Below are 18,344 nucleotides of genomic sequence, written 5' to 3' on the forward strand. Positions count from 1 at the left end.
ATCGCTCATCTCACCCACAGATCCCAGTATAATCCATCCCTCAAGTGCACCCAAGACTAACCACCACACTACGCCAGTACTTTAAAAACTGAAATCAAAAATGCTCTTGAAAAGGGTACTGTAGTCCTTATGTTCAAGGACAGAAGAAACATGTACTGTAGCATACATGCAACAGTTTCAAAAGCATACAAGGAGTTGCAGCAAGGTATATGGTGAAGCAAATACACCCATACATTCCATTTAGTGCCAGGCAGAAACTCACTTTTTACACGAAGCGCTTCTATTGGTCCTGCTGGGAGTGTGATGGTCATGCTACTCTTACCACAGATTGTAACAGGTCTATCAGGTGTAGAAATTGGACAGGACATATGCACATAGTGGTTCCTCCACATCAGGGTCAACACATATTGCCCACCCTGCAAGCACAAGTAAAAAATCTCAAAGTTGATCGGGACTGTTCTAGCCAGCATCTGAGATTGTAAAGAACCTCAATAACGATGAAAGCAGACGCTCTGTATTTGACAAAAACCACCCAAGAAGAAGAACATTTAAGAAATTAAGTTAGTTGTATATGTGGAACAGCAGTCCCATGGCATTTGCTTTGTCAGTTTAACATTTATACTGTACAAGGCCAGCAAGTGCGTACCCGATGATGTAGCAGACTTTTTAAAGTTATGAATGTAAATCTTACCAGTGCCTTCACATTGCAACCTTTGAAGGCAGTTGTAAAGTGGACCACTCCATTTTTCTCCAACACCTTGTATCTGCACCTCTGCGTAATCTTGCTTACTTCAACTAACATGAAGTCGGCTGTGGGGGAATAGTTACAATGAGACTTGATAACCGTACCTCTTCCAGAATTAAACAGATACCACATTGGCAAGAACCCTTACCTTGCACTTTAAGGTCCGTCAACCTTCCACCAAACAATTTGATGGTCATGTCTGCAACACCGCATGTAGTTGCTGAAGCCAGGGTGGATGGCTCTCCTGTGCTATGGGGAGGAGGGTTTTCTGGGGTAATAGGTAGATTAAATACACCATAGAGCCCTACAGAGGCATCATAGATGCTGCTTGGCAACTCGTGACCTTCAGAGAGAACAGGAGAGTTGCGTGCACTGGCAATTTTAAAAGCTGGAGAAAGAGTTTTATGCAACTCCAGATTTATATCGGTAAGTACAGAGCGGTCAAAAGAAGAAACGTGCATGCCAGTAAGGTCACCAGTAACTAGGTCCTCACGATGATAGGAATGCACATCAGGACGCAAAGTATCAGTGCCTTTCTTTTCAAGATCTGCAAAGGCAACAGAATCATAGCCTAGGGTTTCAGAATAGGTACCAGATTTATAGTTGTCAGAAGAATCAAATTCTTTGCCAAGGTCACCTATACCCACTTCTGTGGCAAGATTAATAACCGAATCATTGAGGGTAGCAGTATTAGATACATTTTCTTTATCTGAAGAAGCTAAATCAGCATATTTAAAGACTTGAGGGAAGTCAGCATCATTACTCCAATCAGTAAAGAGTGCATGTTCCACATCGCCTTCAGATTCTGAAGCCATAAGGTACTCATCAGCAACAAAAGGGACAGGGTTCTTGGTCAAATCGGAATTGAAGTGATCACTATCCAAATTGGAAGAGACAGGCTGTTCAAGTGTATCCTTATCATACCTATAATGCTGGCTGAAATCAAAAAGCCCATGGTTTGTAGCATCAGACTCAGAAAACACATGAGCAAGAGACTGCCTCTGTTGATCTGCAGAATAACCAGAAACCTCAAAAAGTTCACCTTTTCCATTTGGTGAAAAGCTATCTGGTTTAGAAAAAACATCTGCAGCATAAGGAATGGCTAAATCAGTAGCTAAGCTCAAGGTCCCTCCACGATCCAAGTTTCCTGTCCCTGACATGGAATTTGCAGCTGCTTCGTCCTGCAGGGGATCATGAGCTGAAGCAAGAGCTTGTGTAAGCCTCAAGACCCAGGTCAATAAGAAGAAAGGCAGCATAGCCTGCCCTCTCCGTAACATCGTTATTGTAAATAAATTGCAACCAAAAAATAACACAAAAAAGCAGTCAATATGTCTGTGTTCTACGGGCGCGGGTATTTAAGTTGTGAGGCTTAAAGTGTTTTAATTGAATTTGCAATTGGCAAGCCAATTGCTGCCGTTGAATTATCAACATTCTTAGATCATTATTAAATCACTGCTAGGCTATTTCTGCACGAGAGAAAATCACCTGATTTAATTTTCAAAAAACGTCAGTATGTGTATACTGAGAAACGTGTGTAAACGTGCCGTATACTTAAAAGATGAAAATAGCATTACATTAGATATAGGGATGAATGTAATGAAAGAAACAATAAAAATGAAGAAGCAATGGTTCTTGTAAACGATAATCACCAGTGCTTAATGTGTAGACAAAGAGGTGCCGGGGCGCAAGCAATGACAATAATATCGATCGACCGCACATTCAAAATCATAACGAGTTTATTTGAAAGAACATGTACAAGTATTAGATTTTATAATCGCATATTCTACATCATATACAAAGTAGTAGTATATGCAGAAAAATAAATTAATGGGACGGGGGACAGTGGGGGGCGCCAACTATGTATTTTGCCCGTCCAAAATACAGCGTTTAATTTCAACATCCTTAAGTAACATGTTCCTGTTATTAAGCAGTAATAATCGGAAGCAGTGGTATTTAATTCCTTTCGATTATGAGGTCATCGCCAGCTCTGAACTTCACTCACCACGATGCCCTGTAGTATTAGTATCTATATCACGTCCTCCTCCCATCTTTTTTCTGGAACACTGCATCCAATTAAACTAAGAATCACACAAACGCTCAGTTACTTTTTATTTGTCACCAATTTAAGGACTTATCAGTACAGTTAACATTGTTTTTTTAAATGTATTCTGGGCAATTGTACAATACATTCTGAATATATATTTCCTGGATCAGAGGTTTTTTTTTTTTTTTTTTAAAAACAGCAGTTCTGGTAATGCAATTTGTGAGAAAAAAAACAAACAAGCAAAGCAGACACATAACTTTGTATGCTTTTGTAATATATATAAAATCTTAAAGGCAAGGGCAGAATGAATGGCAGTGAATCACTGCGATGTACAGACAATTGTGCGGGAGAATTGATTGCAAACATTTAAAATACGCGCCAGAAACTCGGAGTGTACCATCAAAGCTGGTATGTAGGGAATCGGACACTGATTTTTTTTCCTAGTGCGTATTCAATGGAAAGACTAATTCCCGACGGAAAATAGACCGCTTCAGGCACTGTATAAGCATTTTCATAACAAATCTGTAAATGTTCTTAAATTAATTCTTAAGCCAAGGTTCTGCCTATAGAAAACAGTACTGGAACAGCGTTCTGGTACACCTCTGGTGAAAACATGGTAAAGCGCAGGTAATAATTATAAAGCATAGTGATTTATGTATGGCAGGGCAGCTGCCCTGGAGGTGCATCCCTTGTGCCTTTTTCTTTAGTAAATGTGTGCTTTGTGCTTTAGACTGCAGCTTATGTCTCTGAGTGTCCTATTCCTGCCGGTTACAGCTATTCTGTCACAGTATGGTAAAGCAAAAAGATAAACATGACATAGTATGGTAAATGCATCGTATAACCATGGAAAAAGCATGGGAAAACTGCAACAATACTGTGGTAACCTTTATAAGGGAATGTAGCGTTTACTGTGCCACCGCCCCAGCTTGGCAACCTGGCACGACCATGGCCCATATTTGAATGTTCAAATGCAGATCCTACATACAAATGGATAGACGCGAGAATGATTAATCAGGATCAAAATTTGTGCATGCCACAATCTTGTGTGTATGCACAAATAAAGTCAGTAATATATGCACAATTGATAAATATGATTTATGGACTTCAACCAGACAGCTTTTATGAGATTTTAGCAAATATGATGATTTCTTACCTGGACAATTTATGTCATAAAGTAGTGCTGTGTGTTTTGTTACATTTGATCTAAGAATCAATTTAGTTAATGCGTTTGACCAGAACTATTTACTACAGTTGGAGGATGAGGTCATGTGAAGATCCTAGTGGCATATTTAGAAGAATAGGTTGTAATGTTTTTCATTATTATATTTTACGTCCTTCTCTGGAATTCAACTTCTGACCCTCAGCTCTAAAGGCAGACACAGTTTCGCTAAAGAGGAATCCCCCCTAGTGGTAGTTTGTATTCACTGTCTTTATGCACACATACAATGTGCCTATTCGGCCAGTAGGGGTCATTCATTACAAGGTGAAAACCCTGAGAGGTAAATATTCCAATCAATACCTATGGCAATTCTCCAATAACAAGTCTCCATTCATTCCCTTTCCTGTTCCAAGATTAACACTGTAAATCAGAACCTGCTCTGGGTTATTCTGACCTGGTAAATAAAGAAGGTATACAATTGTTAAAGTGACTCCTGAGCCTCAGATAGAGAGACATGCTGCTCCCACCTGCCCGGTTAATCCTACACACTCTGGAGGTTATTTTGGTGTGCGGATTTTGAGTACATTTTTAATTTACAAAACTTTTACATTATTTGCAGGTTGTTTGGTTTCTTTCTGTTTGATGAATTAAATACAGTTTGTTTAGTGTTCATAAAACTACTCTAAACGTTATTCAATTTATCAAAACAGACATTTAGATAACTTGTGACGTAATGCTGTACGGACAGAGCCCAATACGTGCGGATATGATAGTTATAGAACTTGGACATACGTATCAAAAAGCGACTGCTTCTTAGGTTCTAATGTGAGTGGATTTATTTGTAGCACAGGTGTAATACAACACTTAAACGTAAACATGCAATATTGCTCACTAAAAATGAACATTAATACAATGCAAACTTTGAAAAGGTAAGTTACTTATGTACATCTTACAGCACTATCTGGTACCCACTTCGGATGGGCGTGTACAGAAGCAGTAGGCAGACTTACAGTTTCGGATAGAGACCTTTCCTGCAATCAACTTCATTTGCTTTGTTGCTAGGGGTGGGACTTGACTCCATCAGGCTTGGTGGAAAAAGCAAGCAGTGTGTCAAAAAGAACGAAGTGATGATCGTTCATTCAGCAAGTGCAAATTTAAACAGATAGAAAGAAATCAATTGAAGACGAGATGGACGCATAAAACGCAACCCAGTGAAAAAAAAAGGTAAAATGCACACTTTATTTTGGGGAGGGATGGATGGAGGGAGGGTGGCGGGGCGGATTTCGCCTGTTTTGTATTAATGATATTGTGTTATCAATCTGTAAAATGGTTCTCAATAAAATATTCATGAAGAAATGAACAAAAACCATGCCCACTTTGAACAGTAAAGGTGATTTAAATGCATTTGTGTCGGTGCATTCCACGAACTTGTGTTTTTTGTGACAGTATTAGATGAAGATACCTTACAGACAATTACTAGTAGTGCATGCTTTAATTCCTGGTACTGCATTCAACGAAACAAAAACGACGAGTGATAATGCTTCATTTGACTATGTCGGCTGGTCACAGCTTACTCATTCAATGAAAAACATAACACTAATTTTAGCTTTATATTTCAATATACTGTTTGCAAAAACGAACAGAAAATCGTAAACGTGTCAGGTCATTTTTGCCTGTGGCTCTATTGTGCGCTGGTAACCCAGTGGCACAAAACAGTCATGCAGTGGAGGGCACACACACACATAGCAGCAGTAACGCGGACTGGTGAATGTGAGACAACCTGGGTTTGACTGAGTTCATCTGAGTAATTATGTTCTTCACTCAATGCTTTCTGAGGGCTAGCGATTTAACTTTGAAATACTGAAGAGAAGTAGCAAGAAACAATCGGAACAACTTGATATTCATATGAAGGCAACTAAATTATGTGTTTTAGTACTGTCAAAAATACTATATCATAATATATATATATATTGTATACTGTATTTATTGTTCTGCGTCTTTGACAGTTTAAATGAGTCTAGATAAAAATGAAATAAGAACCCTTATCATTCAGTAGTCACTATCGATGCTCTAAGTATGGCTTGCTCTTATCCTACACAACACAAACTAATTGACCACCACCAGTGTACCTATGGGAGGAATGGGCATATAACAAAAAAAGTAAATTGTTTTGCGTAAAAGAAAAAAAGACAACAGCCTCATATTTACAGCTCTGGCTAGTGTTGAAAGTGAAAGCTATCTTTAGAGATGATTATTATTATTAATTTCTTAGCAGACGCCCTTATCCAGGGCGACTTACAATTGTTACAAGGTATCACATTATTTTTACATATAATTACCCATTTATACAGTTGGGTTTTTACTGGAGCAATGTAGGTAAAGTACCTTGCTCAAGGGTACAGCAGCAGTGTCCTCCACTGGGGATTGAACCCACGACCCTCCGGTCAAGAGTCCAGAGCCCTAACCACTACTCCACACTGCTGCCCTCATGATGATTATAATGATTCTTCAGTATACTTTGTCGAATTGTGTGAAATAATTGAGTCACGCAAAACAGACTGGTGAACTGTAAACTGTTTGTGTACACTTTAAAACGTTCTACAATTTTTAGGGAAGTGAGGGGTTGAAACCTGAGGCAAGTCCACTTCCTGAAGGACCAACAGCCAGTGATCTCTAACATGTATTAAATGTGGAATTTGAACCTGCATTTGGTCTTCATCAGCACTAAAATCTGTATTTTAAGTATTTATAAGTATTGTATTGTTTTTTTAATAATGCAAACTTGTTATAGTGCCCCTTAGAGAAAGTTGCTGAAAGCATTGCAAAATGTAATAATGCAGAGTGAAAGCATGTTAAAGCAAGAACGCATTGTAAATGGTATATGCTAAAGCATATTCAAAAACAAAACAAAACAAAAGGGTTAACTATGGTGAATGCATAGATAACCGAGGGAAAAGCATGGGAAAACAGCAAAATACAGTGCAAATTTACTCTGGTAAACTTTTACAAGGGACAGTAAATATAAAGTTGATCAATTTCCTCGATAAGCAGTACTATACAGAGTGATCATTTCAATGTAGTTTCTGGAAGCATCAGCTTGTCTCTCTTGTGTCATCAGCAATTTATGAGGGTCAGACTTAAATATTTTATGATACGGAGCTACAGTATATCTGGTAACATGACTGTTTTCAACTGCAGAGTAAAAGGTATTTGCAGTGGGTATAGCTGGTTTGATTGGTTTTTTTGTTCTATTTTTTTCACAAAAGTTACAATTTTACAACATAGTAGAGACCCTTCAGATCAAAAACGCTGAAATTGTCTCACACATAAAGCTCTTCCGCTTGCAGGCTGCAGGATTGTGGAAATGGTGCATAGTAATTTGCTTTAGTTTGTCTAAGTATGCTATATTTAAGTAAATATCAAAGCTTGCATATTAACAGAAAGAATCAGCATGGTGATATTGTAGGCTTCCCTTCCATCTCCTGTAATTAATTTTTCTTTGGTCCCTGTTATGGTGACAAGCCCCTTAAAAGTATTACTAACCCTATAAAGCATGGTAATATTCACTTACAGCACATTTTGGTTACACTGAATTGTCTTTTTAAAAACAAAAAGTACTTTGACATTTTGGCCATCATACAGTAATTAATATATTATTATTATTATTATTATTATTATTATAATATAACTCTTCTGAAATGCAGTGTGCGTTAGGAAACAAAGAAACTGCAAATACTGCACCTTTAGAGCCCTGATATTTCAAGCTCAGTACTCTGGGAAAGGTATCTTCAAAGCAGATATACAGTAAAGTATTGTTCTGTTAAACAGTATGTGTCAGTGGTTCTTTGACTTTTGGTACCACTTTGTATTGAGAGAAATGTGCTGTTTCAGTACAGCACTGTAGATGTACTGTAGGGAACTTATGGCTTGTTATTATTATCAACTGACTTTGGCCCTGGACTGTCAGAAAAACAGTGTTAATGATATGGGTGTGATTTATGTGTTGTTAACAAGCCATGTCACTTTATCTCGAAATCTCTGTGTTGTTTTGGTAGTTTTATTCCACAATGTTTCAGGACACTTTGATTCACAAATGACTATACAGTACTGTAACCTACATGATTACATTCACGAAAACTGTAACCTGCACGTTATGTTTTGATGCTGCAAAGAATCATTGTCTTGAAGAAATGACACCCCTCTGAATCCAGCTTTTTGTGTCCTGAGTAAGGTCACATCACTGGCCGACTGAACAGATGGCTCAGCGGGAAAGCTGAAGTGTACAGTCCATATGGTAACTTTCTTCTTGCAGCTCAGCTGTTCAGCAGCTGGTCATTTTGTAAACTGGTAAAAATGAACGTATGTCTACAGTGAACCGTAAAGAGTGGTGTTTACCCCTGTTTTGCACGATCCAAGTATAATACATTAACAATGCAAAATTATTATGAGTGGTGAGTTAGAATAATCGAAAATGCATGTACTGTGCTTGAAATAAAGTCCTTATTCAAATTAATAGGTTTTTTTGGTTCTTATTAGTTTAGTTTTCCCTCAGGTTCAGGTCTTACTGAACTATGGTCATGCTTTTGAGAATCAGCTTTTATACAGTGAAAACCACAAGTATTTATACAGCTTTTATACAGTGAAAACCACAAGTACTTATACAGCTTTTTGATGATGTTTTTCTACGGAATTATTTAAAACCTCAATTTCTTGAAGAATCAGGCTACTAACTGAAAATTGGTGGTGTCTCTTGATTTGTTACAAAAAGGCTCTTTTCATAAAACTACTTCAGTAAAGTTTTTTGTAAGATGTGTAAAAATAACAACAGATTCTATAGAAACTGATATGACAGTTGGAGTTTATGAAAATCTATTTTTTTATCCCACAAAACAGGAAAACAGAAACTGTATTTAAATCATACAAGAACTTCTTCTTCTTCTTCTTCTTCTTCTTATTATTATTATTATTATTATTATTATTATTTTGCTTCCTCTTGAGTTAAGAATCTAGTTGTTTATGTTTTCTTCTCCATTGCAAATCAAGTGAATGAACTTCACCATGGCAACAGCTGTGTGAATTCTTTCTGAAATACTGTAGCAGTGGTCCTAAACTAGGGGTTGTCCAATCACAGTCCGGAAGGGCCACTGCAGGTTTAACAGGTACAATGCTGTAATGAAGTACTTCAGGGCCGGGATGGAGTTTTAATTGGCTAAATTAAACAATTTAGAGCAGGTTTGGAACAAAGACCAGGAGTGGAAGGGCCAACTTTGACCACTCCTGTCCTAAACAGTGTTTTGTTAAATTTCCTGTGGGTCTCTTGACCCATTAGATTCCTTGAACGTCTGCCAGAAACTGTACAGTATTATATTTTTATGATAGAAATGTCTTTAATAACCTTTAAATTGCGGTATTCTAAACAGGAGGTCACAGACACTGGTTAAACAGTGATAAAATAGAATCCCAGCGCTTGAAAACTCACACTAGCATAGGTTTCAGTTAAGTAGGTTATATTATTTAAATTAGGTACTAATTAAATATACATCGTGTTAATGACTGTAATTACAAAAAAACACGATTTAATCAATAACAATCTGAAAATGTGATTTAGTACATAAACTGACGTGATCAAACTAACTAAAATCACTCATATTGTATCTGGGATTATTTACTGACCTTTTATCCTTTTGATATAAAATCATTTTGATATTAGTTTGCTTGTTTCCTTAGAAATGTGTCATCTCTGCAGTGAATTGTTGGTATGACTATACAGCTGATCTTATTAAAAGATAGCACCAAACAAACTTTGTTGGACTTTTTAAAGAGTTCAGAGGTTAAGAGTTTAAATGTGTTTTCACTGACTTTTTGTAATTTTCTTTTGGTGGGAAAAATCTGATAGTCCTATACAAAAGACGGTATGAAAATATTTTTTGTTCTCCCCAAGCAAAACTTCAAAAGAGCAGTGAAAGGGTAAACATATTGCTTCAATGACTTTAATGAATTGCTTTTTTCAGATTACACCAGTATTTTTATATTTTAATTCGAAGAACAGTTAATATTTCATTAAAAACTAAATGTAGAATGAGCTGCTTTGATGTTGTGCAATTCTTATTGATTCGCCCTTTCCTGAGGAAGTTCATTTAAATATTGTGTTCAGGTTTGTTTTTAAACAGTAGAACTACTTTATTATTATTTGTTTATTTAGCAGACGCCTTTATCCAAGGCAACTTACAGAGACTAGGGTGTGTGAACTATGCATCTGCTGCAGAGTCACTTACAACTACGGCTCACCTGAAAGACAAAGCACAAGGAGGTTAAGTGACTTGCTCAGGGTCACACAATGAGTCACTGGCTGAGGTGGGATTTGAACCGGGGATCTCGTGGTTATAAGCTCTTTTCTTTAATCACTGGACCACACAGCCTCTCTACTTTTCTCATATGCAATCCCAGTAACATTTTCTGTTTACTTAAGCGTTTCCTTTTTGGATGTAAGAATTAACAAATACAACTATTATAAATCACACTGTCTAGAAATAATAAGAAAAAAAAACTTGTGTAGATAAAGCTAGCATTAGCAAACACGAAAAAAAAACCATCTGTTATATTTATTGTGATATTTATTTGTATCTTCAAAATAAATCGTTTTAGGAATGTAAGGAAACAATGTAAAAGCAAAGAATTACACTTACTGTTAGAAAAAAGTAATGAAAGTGTAAATTACCATAAAAACTGGTTTATAAGTTCCACCGATGTACAAGTGCCCCCCCCCCCCCCCCCTTTTTTTAAAACAACATTTTCAGGAAAAAAGCCTATAGGTGTATAAGTTGCTCCCCCATTTTTAGGACCCCCTAAAAATACCTAGAAAATAGACTTATACAAAGGTTTTTACAGTAGGTGGCTGAGGCGTTCACAAGGTCAGATTGAAAAGTCACTGCAAGCAAAGAGGATATTATAAATATTCTATTGCAAAAAACATGCAGGACATCCCCTGCCATGGATGTACATTCTAAATAATCATATCCGTATGAGGGAATACTGTAGTTGATGACCAATACATATCAACAGTGTACAAAAGAATACAGCTCTACATATCAACAGTGTACAAAAGAATACAGCTCTACATATCAACAGTGTACAAAAGAATACAGTAGAATGAATGTTGTTTTGTCATCTAGTGTACTACCTCATAAGGGTAGGGTGGCAAGGTCCTACGTTTGGAGCAGAATAGTCTTTAGTACTGTAATTGTCCATATTGATTCTATTTTATAATGGCTAAAAGTAGAAGGAGCCTGACTAAACATCCCTTTGATGGATACAATCTGTAAATATTGATCTGCTCATATCAGATAACATTTCCTGAGATCTGTGTATGCTGTAAAGTCTACAGTGCTGCTGACTATGAGCGCTCAAGACAGTCTTTTCTTAGCAACGTTCAGGGCTGCTTCAGGTCAATGGCAGGTTACTTGTCATTCACGGACTCAAGCACAGATCAGACTTTTTTTGGTCTGATTGCTGGGTGCCACATATGATTCCTGGGGAAATATATATATACAGTGCCTTGTGAAAGTATTCGGCCCCCTTGAACTTTGCGACCTTTTGCCACATTTCAGGCTTCAAACATAAAGATATGAAACTGTAATTTTTTGTGAAGAATCAACAACAAGTGGGACACAATCATGAAGTGGAACGAAATTTATTGGATATTTCAAACTTTTTTAACAAATAAAAAACTGAAAAATTGGGCGTGCAAAATTATTCAGCCCCTTTACTTTCAGTGCAGCAAACTCTCTCCAGAAGTTCAGTGAGGATCTCTGAATGATCCAATGTTGACCTAAATGACTAATGATGATAAATAGAATCCACCTGTGTATAATCAAGTCTCCGTATAAATGCACCTGCACTGTGATAGTCTCAGAGGTCCGTTTAAAGCGCAGAGAGCATCATGAAGAACAAGGAACACACCAGGCAGGTCCGAGATACTGTTGTGGAGAAGTTTAAAGCCGGATTTGGATACAAAAAGATTTCCCAAGCTTTAAACATCCCAAGGAGCACTGTGCAAGCGATAATATTGAAATGGAAGGAGTATCAGACCACTGCAAATCTACCAAGACCTGGCCGTCCCTCTAAACTTTCAGCTCATACAAGGAGAAGACTGATCAGAGATGCAGCCAAGAGGCCCATGATCACTCTGGATGAACTGCAGAGATCTACAGCTGAGGTGGGAGACTCTGTCCATAGGTCAACAATCAGTCGTATACTGCACAAATCTGGCCTTTATGGAAGAGTGGCAAGAAGAAAGCCATTTCTTAAAGATATCCATAAAAAGTGTCGTTTACAGTTTGCCACAAGCCACCTGGGAGACACACCAAACATGTGGAAGAAGGTGCTCTGGTCAGATGAAACCAAAATCGAACTTTTTGGCAACAATGCAAAACGTTATGTTTGGCGTAAAAGGAACACAACTCATCACCCTGAACACACCATCCCCACTGTCAAACATGGTGGTGGCAGCATCATGGTTTGGGCCTGCTTTTCTTCAGCAGGGACAGGGAAGATGGTTAAAATTGATGGGAAGATGGATGGAGCCAAATACAGGACCTTTCTGGAAGAAAACCTGATGGAGTCTGCAAAAGACCTGAGACTGGGACGGAGATTTGTCTTCCAACAAGACAATGATCCAAAACATAAAGCAAAATCTACAATGGAATGGTTCACAAATAAACATATCCAGGTGTTAGAATGGCCAAGTCAAAGTCCAGACCTGAATCCAATCGAGAATCTGTGGAAAGAACTGAAAACTGCTGTTCACAAATGCTCTCCATCCAACCTCACTGAGCTCGAGCTGTTTTGCAAGGAGGAATGGGCAAAAATTTCAGTCTCTCGATGTGCAAAACTGATAGAGACATACCCCAAGCGACTTGCAGCTGTAATCACAGCAAAAGGTGGCGCTACAAAGTATTAACTTAAGGGGGCTGAATAATTTTGCACGCCCAATTTTTCAGTTTTTTATTTGTTAAAAAAGTTTGAAATATCCAATAAATTTCGTTCCACTTCATGATTGTGTCCCACTTGTTGTTGATTCTTCACAAAAAATTACAGTTTCATATCTTTATGTTTGAAGCCTGAAATGTGGCAAAAGGTCGCAAAGTTCAAGGGGGCCGAATACTTTCGCAAGGCACTGTATATATATATATATATATATATATTTATAGGCTTACTTGCTGCTGTATACCACAAAGTACAGCATTATGTTGTGTTGAGTTTTTTTTATTTTTTCTAGTTTTAACCTTTACCAGGAATAGAACCTTTGAAAACAATGGATCCTACATAGGTAAAGCATTGTGCACAGAAGCCTGTGCCACACTAATATGATTCCATATCTCTCATCTCCTCATTCATCCCATTAAACACACTGGGGCTGATGTAAGGATAAGTGCAAAGTGATTTGCGGCTGCAAAACACCCCTATTGTGTCCGAAATCAATGTTTTAGCGTCCATAAAAAATGCAGTGCATGTAAAGAATGGTTTGCCGTTCTGCACCCGCTATCAAATTAGCACTTTGCCATTATTAATCCATTTAAAAGATATTGAAATTTATTCAATGAAGAAAAGAGTATGGAATTGGCCAGGGATATGGAATACTAGTGGGTGCAAACATTATAATGAGATGTAAGGATTTTGCCTTGCACTTGGGTAATTGCTGACCCTCCAAAAACTCTTGACAAGGTGTAAACCATAATAGAAGCGAGTAATTACGATCTGTATAAAACCACACACCTTCAGAGACCTGTCGTTGGCCTCAGGATGGCTGCTGTGGTTCACTTCCTGATGCGGTGACGTTGGGCTCTTGTTGAGGACAGACAGGAAAAACTTCGGAGGAGAAGGGCAAGACGGAGAAGATCCTGCATATTCAAACCCAGGGTCACTTTGTCTGGGATGGGTTGTCATCTCCGCTTGCCTCTCCAGGGGTGTGAGCTGTGATGTGGATGACAGCCCTCCTGCTCCTGCTGCAGGCCTGTGCTGAGTTTCACTTTTCCTTGCTGCCACAGGTCCTGCCACCTTTTCATCCTGGTTGTCCTCTATGTCCTCTTTGGTAGCATAACTGATGTTGGCTGAGGCCTTTCCAAATAACTACATTTCATGCTGAGTGACCTGAGCTGTAAGGACTCTCAGCTCCTCCTTTCCGTACGCCAAGATGACTTTGCTGCCCTTCCTCCAACATATTTTTTAGTTTGGTTTAATTTTTGTGCTCCCCAAATCTCATCTAGCACCTACTGGTGTCTGTACTCCCAACTCACCTCACCTCTGAGCTGTAACTACAGCTGCTAAATACCCCGGTGCACAGGCGGCGCTCACTGCGACCCTCATTATCATGATTGCAGCTCATTATTTGTGCATGTTGAGTAATTTGCATTGCTCTTAAGCTTACATACACCACAGTGCAAAATAATTGCCAATTTGGATTTTGCAGCTGCAATTGTTTGTACTACGCCTATCCTTACATCAGCCCCTTAATGTATTAAAATGGTTCTATATGCTATGGCATCAGCAAAAGCAATATCCACATAGTGTAGCAGGGTTTGAAAACAGATTGAATTTGCATGAATGGTTTTCAATTGCGTTTATTTTCCTGTGTCATGCCTGGGCCACTGCTGTTGTACAAGGTCATTACAAATACAGTAGACAGGGCACTTCCTTATAATTATGCATTAGCACTGATTTCATGTTAGATCTATCACTGTATATTCCTTCCTTGAAATTCAATATTGAGGGTTTAATGAGGGGCATCTTTCTCAAAGAACCATTCTGGATCCTGTAATACCTTAGCAACTGTTGCTAGGAGTTCATCCAGTATTTATTCCTGCTAGTGTATTTTTTTTTCCAAAAGGTACAGGATGTGCAGAGTCTTAATATTCATAATATGCTATTCATTAAAAACAAGAAAAAAACTAAGCAAGGACAAAAAGACAGCTGAGTTTTTATCGTTATTGTTTTATTTAAATGTCATCTTCATTTGTGCCTTCATTGATATGATGGTACAGTATGATTGTTTGGTTATTACTCACACCCATAACCAGGGGTCATTGTAATTCAAGTTGTATGTACCGTACTGTATGTACAGTAGGTGAACACAATGTGTTTTTATTTGAGCTTCCATAGGGTCATTTCCTCATTAGGACCACTAGAGGGAGCAAATGTGCTGTGAACTCAACTGCAACGTATCTTCTAGCTTTTTTTCTGAACACTATACAAATGTGATTTTATATAGAGATGTTCCATTATCAAACACAGTTACAAGGTGCAGAAATTATAGATGTACACTCCTAGTGATCTTTTCAGCTTTTAGAAGTGGTCAGAAAAGGATATTGGAGCTGGAATAGGTATTATGCATGCGTTGATGTAAGCAGAAACAAGACTTGTGAGTAAATTAGAACACACATAACAGAATGCAGGTTCTAAATTAAATATTATGAAAAAAACTAGATACTGTAGGCGTATACCTTTAAACTACTGCAGCAAATTATAGTATGAAACATGAAACACAATTCAGATTTTATCATCTACAGTATGTGTCTTAACAATAGAGGATGAAGTGGCTTTTTTGATATTGTTGTAAGTGTTATAGTTTGTGTAGTGAAGCTTGTTGTTCAACGGAATGGGCAAAGCATCTGTGCCTAAGACTGTGCCAGCTGAAGGCACTGTGACTGGGCTCCCCTTTGACTGATTAAAGCTGCCATCCTCTTCAGGGCCAGAGCAAGTGGAATAATACAGAACGGCTGTGATTGGCTGTTGCTTTAAAGAGCTCCTGGAGACAAATTTGAAGCAGTGAATCAAGTAGAAGGTAGGTGGATTGTTTATCTAGGTCCTTAACAAAAGCATGCATTCAAGTTTGAGTGTGACATATAAGGGAATGTATTCAGACAACTAATGTATGAATCGCTATTTTCGTATTCAATTGACACATCCCTTCAGATGCAACAATCCAATGCCTTACAATAAGTATCGCATCAATAAATGCAACTGGTGTGACGACTTAAATATCTTGGCACCCCATAATAGATAAATTGCCTTTTTTTAAAAAGAAATATGTTGGTGTTCCTTGATTTATAATCACCCAATATTCAAATAATGTAAATTTAAAAGATTTTAATGTGCCATTTGTTCACGAGTGCAGTGGTTCACAAAATGTGAATAGTTTGCAATGTATGCACAAGTATTCAATGTTAAGTCCAGTTATTGTATGACATTTTTATTTTCTGGGTGATTTTTTTTTTTAACATGAAAGTTTTTTTTAACAGATAAAAAAACATCAGATTTTTTTTTTTTCGTCGACCAGCTTTGTCCCTGATTACATAACGCCTATTTTTTTTTTAAAAAAGAAAGCATACTGTAAGAGGGTAATGGAATAACAAGAGATATATTTAAATACGCATCTGTCACCTGATTGTTTTCTGCCTGGGTGAGTCTGGGTAGCAGATGGGAAGCTTCCCTAACCAATATGAAGAGAAACACTGTAGTGTGTGTGTGCTGTATATCTGTATCGGAGAATGACAAATGTAGATACTTCCTAGTATTTCATTTCTTACCTGTTTAGTAACCAGTTGATGTCCTCTGCCATTCACGATAGCTGTTTCTGCTTAGATCATTAGTTACTAGGCTGATTAACTACAGTGATGTCATTTTTCAACCACTGAAAAAACTGCATTTCCGAAGTGAGGTGGTTTTAAAAATAACCATCGGGTGTGCAACTGCAATTGTGGCAACTGTGAGTTAAAGGGAAGATCTCTGCCATTTCAGAGGAGAAAGAAATAATAGCTTGTGGCTATTGCAAAGTGGTTAACAGTGTGCAGGTGCAGGTGATCAATGAACAGACAGAGAATTATAATCCAGGTGAAATGCTGTTTTATGTTTTTTTAAATCCAATGGCCTGATGGCAAAACAACAGTAAATAATAACAATGGTAATGAAGCAATACAGCGGCGTGTATTGCTTATTTGTAATCTGCAGGTTGGCCCCCGAAATAATAACAGTCCTGATTCAGTTCACCCACACGTAACACATACACAAACACAAACACCAGTCCACAATGCGTGCTCTAGTGCTCGTGGTGAATACAGTCCTTAATGTTAAACAAAAGTGCAGTGTTGTTGATCTGAGTTTAGTGCTGGCCTTTGGCGACAGCTCTGGATCGTGTTAGCCATCCAAATAATTACAAACAGTATTATTAACGACAAACAAAAACAAACAAAACACTCACGTTTTACAATACAGGTTCTCCTTCTGGTCCTTTAATATACCATTCACAAAGGAACAGATCACATCACGACGTCCCCTTGTTATAACGTCACCCATGACCCCTTGGTCAACGAGCGCATCCGCTCCTCCAATCCGCGGATGCCACGTCGTTTCCCATCCGGGTCATTGATTTTGTGTACCGTAGCTTTGCCCCCTTTCTAGATGTCCGACTTCCACCTAACCCTGGGAATAAACTGTCGTGCCATTTAGTCTGGGGTATTCTGTTCCCTTTATGCAGCTGCCTCGCAGGTCAGGAGGGAGATCTAACACCAAGAATCATTCGATCTCTGTCACATAGCTGCACACCCCTAGTGGTCCTATTTCAGAAGTCCATCTTTTTCAGTGGTTGAAAATGGACATTAAGAATAAATTGGTAGTACAGTAAACCTTTTAAACATTCCTAATAAAACGTAAAATAATGCATCATTTTAAGTTATAATTATACTTAAAATAATGGTTAACCCATTTATTAAAAGTAATTTGTTTGCTCTTTTTGTTTTTGTTATTCGCAGTTTTCAGTTGAATTGTACAATTTGCAGCTATTTAAAAAAAGCCATGACAGGTCTGGCATTTTATTTATCGAATACATTTTTATTAATATACACTCAGTTACATATTTAAATAACTCAATTTAATACATTTTAATACTTTTAATACCATTTTCCCATAAATCACATTCACACAGAATATGTAATTGTTCAGTAATAAACATAGTTCCTGGAATCTATAACAAGACAAAGTCCTGCAGAACAGAACCACTCCCCCCTGCAATGACACGTTGCTAGATTCTTAGATCTGAACTACATTTTTTTTAGAAACTGGCAACACAGTTGAGTTGTAGGACACATTGTTTTCAAAGGTTCTATTCCTGGTAAAGTAAAGGTTAAAACGACAAAAAAAAAAAAAAAAATCTACTTAATGCAAACACTGGTTTCCAGGTTAAGGCTGACTCATACCTCAATTGCATGACTGTCACTCGGGTGGATTTCTAGTCTCTCTAGTCACGTGACTGTCTCGCAATCCAGCGGAGAAGGATGAGATGAGTTACAGTTTTCTCAATTCCAGCAGTTTTATGAAACTGGATGCTCTTGTCATTCCATCAT

The 18,344-nt window shown here is 37.8% G+C and overlaps 2 protein-coding genes across 5 annotated transcripts in view; one reads left to right on the plus strand and one right to left on the minus strand.

Moving 5' to 3' along the window:
- Positions 1-2,075, minus strand: part of LOC131737832 (uncharacterized) — a 54,229-nt gene extending 52,154 nt beyond the window's left edge. For 3 of the 4 annotated variants that reach the window (XM_059029580.1, XM_059029579.1, XM_059029578.1), the window contains exons 1-3: positions 894-2,075; positions 692-810; positions 263-416 (exon numbers count right to left, since the gene is read on the minus strand). In XM_059029580.1, coding sequence (XP_058885563.1) covers positions 263-416; positions 692-810; positions 894-2,022 — 1,402 coding nt within the window. In that variant the 5' untranslated portion in view covers positions 2,023-2,075. The remainder of the gene's footprint in view (positions 1-262; positions 417-691; positions 811-893) is intronic. The other variant, XM_059029582.1, reaches the window with a different exon arrangement.
- Positions 2,076-5,079: 3,004 nt separating this feature from the next.
- Positions 5,080-18,344, plus strand: part of LOC117407365 (protein furry homolog) — a 110,065-nt gene continuing 96,800 nt past the window's right edge. Inside the window, exon 1 of the mRNA XM_059029588.1 lies at positions 5,080-5,172. The gene's annotated coding sequence lies outside the window, so the exon portion shown is untranslated. The remainder of the gene's footprint in view (positions 5,173-18,344) is intronic.

The sequence above is a fragment of the Acipenser ruthenus genome, chromosome 8 (genome assembly GCF_902713425.1).
Source record: "Acipenser ruthenus chromosome 8, fAciRut3.2 maternal haplotype, whole genome shotgun sequence".
Lineage (NCBI taxonomy): Eukaryota > Metazoa > Chordata > Actinopteri > Acipenseriformes > Acipenseridae > Acipenser > Acipenser ruthenus.